The 8,869-nt window shown below is 44.8% G+C and overlaps 1 protein-coding gene across 1 annotated transcript; it reads left to right on the top strand.

The window, feature by feature from the left end:
• The first annotated feature begins 663 nt into the window (after nucleotides 1-663).
• SNAI1 (snail family transcriptional repressor 1) lies at nucleotides 664-7,681 on the top strand. The gene is made up of 3 exons (XM_042465715.1): nucleotides 664-796; nucleotides 2,395-2,916; nucleotides 6,043-7,681. Exons 1-3 carry the CDS (start codon nucleotides 718-720, stop codon nucleotides 6,222-6,224), a joined length of 783 nt encoding a protein of 260 aa, XP_042321649.1. The 5' UTR covers nucleotides 664-717; the 3' UTR covers nucleotides 6,225-7,681.
• The last annotated feature ends 1,188 nt before the right edge of the window (nucleotides 7,682-8,869 follow it).

Here is an 8,869-nt window from a genome sequence, read left to right as displayed (position 1 = left end):
AGCATCTGAGGAAGTAGACTGAAGTCTAGGAAAGCTTATGCTGCCAGCTTCTTTATTTCTGTTAGTCTCAAAGGTGCTGCAGGATCTCTCCACATACAGCCAGCCCTCCTTATCTGCGGGGTTTTTTTATCCACGGATTCAAGCATTCAGGGTTTGAAAATACTATATATACATACACATATATATTCAGATAGGCAAACCGTGTTTTATTCTATTTTATATAAGGAGGGCATTTTACTCTTCTATTGTATATAATGGGACTGGGGCTGCATCTACACTGGAGAATTAACCCGGTTTGGCCCCGCTTTAACTCTGTTGTCTGGCTCTTTGCTATGGAATTCTGGGAGTTGGAGTTGGTTGTCCAACTCCCAGAATTCCATAGCCTTTAGCCACACAAAGAGTTAAAGCGGGGCCAAACCGGGTTAATTCTCCAATGTGGATACAGGAACCGTGCTCCCCAGAGTCCAGCACTCCAACCAATGATGCACCAGGCTGGCACCTGCTGCTAGCAAAGCCCCCCTGCTCCTACACACCCCCCCGAGCCTCTCCCATTGGCTGCCCAAGGGAGGCCGGGGGGCGGGTCAGCCTGGCCCCCACCCCCTTCCCCTCGGCTATATAAACCCTGGGCCAGGGCCCTTTGGCTGCTGCTGCTGCTGCCTTCGAGCCAGTTGCGCGCAGAGGAGGAGGAGGAGGAGGAGAGCTTCGCTTCCTTGCAAGATGCCGCGCTCTTTCCTCGTCAAGAAGCATTTCTCGGCCACCAAGAAGCCCAACTACAGCGAACTGGAGAGCCAGACCGGTGGGTGCGAAGGGGAGGGAAGGCTTCTTGTGGAAACCCCATCTGGGAGTGAGCACCCCAAGCCGAGTGGGGAGTGCCGGCTCCAGGTTGGCAGCGTGGGCTAGTGGTTTCAGGCTCTGGAGACTAGGGATCCAATCCCGACTGGGTGGCCTTGGGCAAGCTACACTCTCTCAGCCTCAGGGGATGGCAGAGGCAACCCTCATCTGAAGATATTTGGCAAGAAAACCCTAGGATAGGTTCACTCTCTCTTGGGCAAGGCACCTTCTCTCAGCCTCAGAGGAGGGTGGCCAAGGCAGCCCTCCTGAGTCCTCCTCTTGGAGAAACCTGCCAAGAAAACCCTGGGGTAGCTTCGTCTGAGCCTCGTCTCTCTTGGGCAAGGCACACTCTCTCAGCCTCAGAGGATGGCAATGGCAGCCCCCCTCTGACCAAACCTTGCCAAGAAAACCCTAGGATAGGTTCGCCTTTGGGTGGTGGTTGCGGTGCCTGGTTGGCAAGGCGAGGGAGCACCTCTCCAGGCTCGCCTTTGCCCCCAGGGCGACCAAGAAGGAGGAGGTCACCCCCAAATGGAGGACACTGGAGGGAACATGGAGGGCAGTGCCGGACCCCTCCTGATAGAAATGCCAATGCATGCTTCTCAAGACCTTCAGGGCATGGAGGACATTGGGGGATAGCTCCTCCCGGACGGGAGGATGACATGGAGGACACGTGCTGGAAAACGAGGGCGTCTGGTGGCCCTGTTTTCAGGCTTACATGCTTTAAAAATATCTATTTAGGAAGACTTTTAAACATATGATCATGGCAGGGCTGGTTTTTGTATCTATGGGGCGTGTGCTTTGGGTCTTTCTTTAACTTGGGTATGTTTGGATGTTAACGTTCCCCTCTTTTAACTGACTAGTTTTAATCTTTTTTTAATATAAAATAAATATAGTAAGGTTTTAAAAGTGTTTTTATTTTGTGGCCCTGCCTTGGGTCCCTTTCTGGGAGAGAGGCAGCATCACAGTGAAATAGATAACTAAAATGAATAAAATGGTATACAATCAGTCTTGTAGCGACTGACTGACTGAAAGAAAGAAAGAAAGAAAGAAGTTGGGAGCATCAGCTTTCCTAGACATGAATCTAGCAACTTCTTTCTTTTAGTTAAAGATGCTCCAAGATCTCTTTGTATTCTGATTACAGTGGAGGTCTTCAGGCACATTTTCGTTTTGTTTCTCCTACTTCTCCCTGTAGCTGTGAGGAAAGGTTCAGTGGCTTTCTGCATATGCTCAGAGGAACTTTGTCATGTCAATTGTGTGCCCATTCTGTCTAAAAGGAAGTTTCTGGTGATCCCTTTGGACATATTCTCTTTTTCTCTCCCAAAAGGCCAACCTGAGGAAGGGAGGAAAAACCCCAGCACCTGCCTTGACTGATTCCAGTGGTGCATGCTTACATTATTAGTGTATATGTTATTTAACTATTTTGTGAACTTTCGTAATTAACCTTTTAGTTATATCCTTTTTAAATGATCATAAGCCACCTTGAATCTCATTTTGGCAGAAAGGTGGGATATAAGTTGAATAAATAAGTAACATTATAATCATCTTGCCCTCTTTCTCTTGCAGTGATTGTGTCCCCATTTTTTTATGAGAAGTACCCCCTATCCGTCCTCCCTCAGACAGACCTCCTGACCACAGGCCCTCACTACCCTTCACTTGTGTGGGACACAGGGCTGCTCTCCAATTTCTTCACCTCTGAGCCAGAGTACCAGAAAAGTGCAGCTTCTCCTCCAAGCCCCGACTCGAAGCCTCTGGACCTGACCTCTCTGTCCAGCGAAGAGGAGGATGGCAAAACGACCTCTGATCCTCCCAGCCCGGCCTCATCTGCCACCGAAGCAGAGAAATTCCACTGCGGCCAATGCAACAAGTCCTACTCAACCTTTGCTGGCCTCTCCAAACACAGACAGTTGCACTGTGACTCCCAGACTAGGAAATCGTTCAGCTGCAAATACTGTGAGAAGGAATACGTGAGCCTGGGAGCCCTCAAGATGCACATCCGAAGCCATACCCTGCCCTGTGTGTGCAAAATCTGCGGCAAAGCTTTCTCCAGGCCTTGGCTCCTGCAGGGCCACATCAGAACACATACTGGTAAAGTTGCTTGCCTCTTCTTCTCATTTCTCCTCTCACTTTTTCTGACCTGCTCACTGCCACATCAGTCTGATTCAAGGCTGTAGCTGAGGAGTCTTTGTTTGCAGAAATAAGGACTTCCCAAAAGGGTTCTTTCTCTGAGTTTAGAGTTTAGTTACTTTTGCACCACACCTCCCAGCATGCTAGGGGCTGGGTAGTGGATCCTGGGAACTGTAGTCTGAAAGCTAACTTTTCCAAGTGCTTCTCCTTCTCTCCCTCATCCCAATACCTTTTAAACCCGTATGTGTTCTCCAAAGGCTTTTTGAATGATTCAATCCCCCATTTTCAAACATGAACATCAGACGAGATCTACAAATGTAGGTCAGCTCGAGCTTCCTTGCATTTGGGGCTGCTAGGTACACACGTCATGAGGTTGAACCCAAAGATATAGCTGTTAGTGTGTAGAATCCGTATGTAGAGAGATCTTGTAACACCTTTGAAACAAACATCCCATTATTCCCCCCTCTTGCATTCCAATCTAGCTCCCTGCCCCTCTGTCTTCTTTCCTTGGGGTCCTGGGTTCATAGTGCTCCAGTAGCTGTGGGACTGTAGCAAGGGAGTGACCACATAACCACATCAACCAGGAGGCAAACTGAGGTTGGACATGGCCAGCTCAGCAGGCACTCAGTCATGTGAATCAGCCTTGAGTCATTCTGCACACAAAGGGATGATTGGATTGAATGGGTTTTGTGCCAGCCTTGAAATCCAATGCTTCAGGCATGTATAAGGTCAACAGAGTGGCTGAGCCACATGCTCTTCTTCCCCTTAGCTGGTGAAATAATTCCTCTTAGGTTTAAAATGCCAGACAGTCCCCTCCCTGCCTTGTCTCTTTATTGTCTAGCTAGCAACACATGAGGTGTTAAGTGTTTCTCAGGACTGGTAGGTGAGGAGGTGGCCCTGTGCGTTTTGGGAGTGGTGGGACAGACAAACCCTTTCTGCTTCATTAGAACACAGCCACCTCCTTGAGAAGGCTTCAAAAACATTCCCTCTCCCTTCTGAAGCCTTTCAAGAAAGTTAAGCTTGTTTCTCTTAACAAAAGGAGTCCTTGAGATGCATCATTCTAGTCCTTATTTTGCATTGTTTGACTAACGCTTTCATGGAGTGTGGAGGCAGTGGGGCAGCAGGGCAAGGTCCTTGGAATGGGGATGGTTACGCCTGGGCAGGTGCTTTAATGTAGCAATGCTGCCCTTCCCTTCATGCACCTGTTACTGTAATGCCCCAGAGCTAAACACCAGACTCCCCAGCTGCTGGCTCTGTGGAAAGCTTTTTAGCTTTTAATCCAAGAAATATCACATTGACAATGCATCTCCCTCCAAGCAGCTTTTGTATTTGGATGTGTGGGTGCGGGAACAGTTTAATTGTTACTTGGTGCCGATTTCACACCCTCTTAAAAGTAGTAAAAGATGATGCCTGAAGGAAGCCAGAAAGACTTAATTGTGCTTTCCCAATTGAGCACGCCTGTTGGTTAGTTCCAAAAGAATTTCTGACAGGAATTCATCCCCTTTAGTCTTTTTTGAGCAAGAAGGAAGGGGTGGGGTGGGGTGAGGAGAAAGGAGGGAGGGGTAGGAGGGAAACTTCAGAAAAGATACCGCTTACTTGGTATTGTGTTGCTGTGAGCCTTGCCAAACTGAGGCCAATAAAAGCTTCACCTTTTTGCATTGCAGTTGCTGCAGTGAATTCGCTGATACCATTTGCATTTTGCACCATACAGAATTGATGTCCTTAGTTTGAAGGGCTGTTTTAGAATGGACCAGCAGTAGCTCACAACCTCATGATGCAAATACAGGCAGCACTGCAGTCCAATGCTAAGCATGTTGTTCAAAAATAACTCCCACTGTGGTCCAGGGGACTTAACTCTCTCGATGTATGTGTTTATAATTATAGCCTTGGTTTTCATTTTTAAGCATGCCTGCTGGATCTAAGACCATAAGAATCCATGGCCACCATCCATCCTTCAGTGCAACAGGAAAAATTTGTTAGTGATAGCAGTTGCAGCAGCATAGGATTAATACTTGTCTGTTGCCTTCCAGTCCAGCAAGGCGCCCAAAGTAACAACAGGTTAAAAAACTTCTTTTTAAAACAATTTTGAAAACCACATTTTTTAAAAAAAAAAAAAGATAAAAAGAACAGTCCCAAAAAGTCACCCCTGATTTTAAGGACCAGTGGCCAAGTAAAATAATATAGATGTTCATTGGAAACTCAGAGAATGAACTAGGGTGAGTTTTATTGGGAATTTCACAGCTGGGTGCCACTACACAGAAAGCCCTGTCTCATTTACTGGCTAGCCCAGTTTTTCCAGGATGGTGGGACATGGATGGAGGAAATGAAATAAGCTCTATGGGAACATGTATGATTATGTTAATTTGTTCTTTCCCTGTGAACTTAAGGGTGTTTAAAAGTGCTTAATGCCAACTAGATTGTGTCTGTGGATCTTATTTCTAAGTAAATGTATTTAGGATTCGTGTGCCTAATTGATTTGAAGTTACCATTCTGCACCTCTTTCTAGGGAAATAAGGGGCCCAAACAGACAGGCCAAAATAAAGCTGCTTCGGGTAACTTTGGAGGTATGCCGTTTAAATGACATTCACATCTTAAGAGGCCAGAAGCTGCTCGAAAGCTACACTGCAGTCCTTAGGACTGGAACGTGGATGTGGTGCGGCTTGCAGACTCTTAGGACCCATACATAATTTCAACAGCATACTTCCAAAGTGACCCGAAGCAGCTTTATTTTGGCCTGTCTGTTCGTCCCAAAGCTATACCAATTTGAGTGCCATTTCTTTACAAACAATTAATTGTGTCTGCAGTCTGTATGCAGCTTTTACTCTGCCCATGTTCTTTAGATACAAAGCTTGGAAATGTTACTTGTTGAACTATAGTTTCCAGCATCCCACAGCCAGACTGGGAGAATCTGGAAGTTGTCCAAAAAAGTAACTTTCCTGTGCTTTGCAGATCATAACCAGGAGATGAGTTGTAAGAGGTCACTCTTTGTTTTTAGTATTGTCATGATATGTTTCTTCTGATAATGGTTCTTGAAAATTTAGGTGCTTGAGCTTTACTTAACAGGCCTTTCTACTCTTCCCTTTGTAGGTGAGAAACCATTTTCTTGCACACATTGCAACAGGGCTTTTGCTGACCGCTCGAACCTCCGTGCCCACCTTCAGACCCATTCGGATGTGAAGAAATATCAGTGCAAAACCTGCTCCCGGACTTTCTCCCGGATGTCCCTTCTCCACAAACATGAAGAAACAGGCTGCACTGGAACACGCTGAGGGTCTCCTCCATCCCACAAAACACCACGGACTCCTTCATGCAAATACATGTATTTTAACTAGTGTCTGTAGGAAGATAGTTTCCGTTTTGAGTTGAACCTTCCAGCACAATGTATATCCAACTGTTATTTCCAGCTCCAGCTGCTTCGAGCCTTAAAGCACCATACATATGCTTCTTTTCTTGTTCTCCGGGCAGCCTTAAAGACTGATTTTCCTCCCTCCTGTCCTGTCTCTTTCTCATGGCAGTAGCAGAATTATTCTTGGTTCAGGCTTCACCACAAATGGCTGGTTTCATAAAACGACAAATGTGCTGATGTTTTCTACCTGACCTCTCTAACCAAAGTGTACTGTAACATTCCATCTCCTAAGAGCCCAGTGCCTCTGGAAACTCCCAAGAGGAGCATGAAAGTGATGGCTAGGCTACCTCTTATTCCTTTCTTCTTACTATTATCTGGTCTTTGGAGATACATTGCCACTGAACATGGAGGTTCTGTTGAGGTTTGGGGGATTTTCTGCATGTGTCTCTTAATAGCCATTGAGTCTTATCCTCTGTGAGTCCCCCCCCATCTTTTTGAAAGCCATCCTAAGCTAGAGGGCCATCACTATAGTATTTTTTTTGTAAAAAAGTTTTAATCATGTGTTCATAAGGTGCTACATCTCTCTCAGGATTGAGCCTTGCACCTTGCTGGCCTGAAGGATAACAGTATTCCCCCCCAGCCCTTACTTTTTGAGGGTGTGTGTATATGTGGCAGGGGGGAGGGTTTGAAAATAATGGATTTATAGTAATGCTTGATCCTGAACTGCAATGCCTCTAAATAAAAAGAAGAAATCAAAGTGTTAGCATACACTTTTCCTCCTGCCACAGCCTCCCTTCCATCATGGTTTATACGCCACCCACCCCAGAAGGTGTAACTATGCAGTAATACAGTGTTGCATTAGTTCTGAGGCAGCTGTTTCTGCCACCAGCACAATGCTAATTTGCAATGCCTCAAAAGATTAACAATGCCCCTCTCGAAAGGCATTGGGTAGCCATTTTAAACCAAGACTCCTGTTTACAGAGCAGCTATGCACTCAAGCACCTGTTAATATGACTTCTTTGAACAACTGCTTTTTTCCCCAAAAGAACTGTGACTAATAGCAGGCACTTGTCAGGCGATACAATAGCTGCCCTGTGCAAAAAGGGCTGCCCATTGACAGGTGTGTGCCAAAATGACTATTTATGAGCATATTGACAGGTGCTGCCTGAATGCATCTTTTTCTTTTGTACATTGTTTCCACATCGTAAAATGAAAAAAAGAAAAAAAAAAAAAAGAAAAAGGGTATGTTTACATTTCAAAGGTACACTGGTATTTATATATTTTTGTGCCACAATTTTATACTGATTAAAAACTTTTTATATATATTAAAAATTATATGCAATTTATTGATATTCAATAAAATGGTTAATTTATAATCTAGTCTTGTGCTCTTAATCAGTTTTCTGGCAATATCAAACCCTGACAAAAGCATTCTCCAACTGGGTAACCTGCAGATTTATTGGGACTGTGACTTCCATTATCCCTAGCCAGCACTCAAGATAGATTTGGAAGGCACCAGATTGCAGATGGACGCTATATATATGAATTTGTGGAGTTCAATCTAGTTATGACATTTTTGGAGTAGAAACATGTAAAGGTAGATGTAAAAGAATCCAGAAAAGAAATGTCATATAGATTGGGAGTATAAAGTATTTTATTCCATCATATCTGAAGAGGTCCAGATTCAAAAGAAGTTAGTATCACCTGTCTTGTTCAATGTTTTTCACTAAGATGTACAGTCCTACCATATATATTGTATTCAGAAGCAAGTTGTACTGATTTTAGGGCTTTTGTGTATCAGTGTGCATTCAGGTCACCTATGGGGCTTACTCTTGGCATATTTGTTTAAAGTCTCACCTAATTTGAACTGGATTCAGGGGCCCTTGGATGCTATCAGTCCAAGGCATGCAACCATTTCAAAGTGTGCTCCACTTCTATTGCAATGAACTACAACTAGAATACTAGAATGCACACACTGAATCAATCACTGAATGGTTAATAACTTGTGCAAATCCAATTGATTCAATAGGTTTAGGGTTAGTGATTAAATGTAGGCCAGTGCGTCCCACACTGAATGAACCCTTAGTTTATACCCATCCAGTGGCACCTGTTGGCTCCCTCATCAGTGGGGCAGTGAGTCTACTTATTAACATGGGAGCCACCATTGGTAACCAGGTGGCGAATAGAGGTATGTCAACACAGATCCACCTCAATTTGGGAATATTAATGTGTCTAGATCTCCAAGTGCCAATTTGGAGGTCTACATCTGGGATGGCGTCATTACAGGAAGATGAGAGAAACTCCTTGGCTTGGGCTAGCAACAGGATGCCTTCTCAGCTATATCCACACAACACAGTTATAGTACTTTCAACTACCATGGTTCAACTCCCAGAATTCCAGGCTATGGAATTCTGGGATTTGTAGAGATACTACCAATTTTCTGCCAGAGTGCTCTGATGCTGTAGTTCAGGGGAATGGCTAGAGAATTCTAAATACCTCCCCAAATTAAAATTCCCAGGATTCCATAGAATAGAATCATGGCAGTTATGGTGGAATCAAACTGCTGTT

Source organism: Sceloporus undulatus, chromosome 4, assembly GCF_019175285.1.
Source record: "Sceloporus undulatus isolate JIND9_A2432 ecotype Alabama chromosome 4, SceUnd_v1.1, whole genome shotgun sequence".
NCBI classification, from domain to species: Eukaryota; Metazoa; Chordata; class Lepidosauria; order Squamata; family Phrynosomatidae; genus Sceloporus; species Sceloporus undulatus.
Note: the sequence above shows the minus strand (reverse complement) of the source record. Positions and strands in the feature narration are given on the sequence as shown.

Excerpts from the sequence above, each read along its gene's own strand:
- SNAI1 (XM_042465715.1), top strand. The coding sequence starts at position 718 with ATGCCGCGCTCTTTCCTCGTCAAGAAGCATTTCTCGGCCACCAAGAAG. Across the intron at positions 797-2,394 it reads CGAACTGGAGAGCCAGACCG|TGATTGTGTCCCCATTTTTT; the intron begins GTGGGTGCGAAG and ends TTTCTCTTGCAG. Across the intron at positions 2,917-6,042 it reads CCACATCAGAACACATACTG|GTGAGAAACCATTTTCTTGC; the intron begins GTAAAGTTGCTT and ends TTCCCTTTGTAG.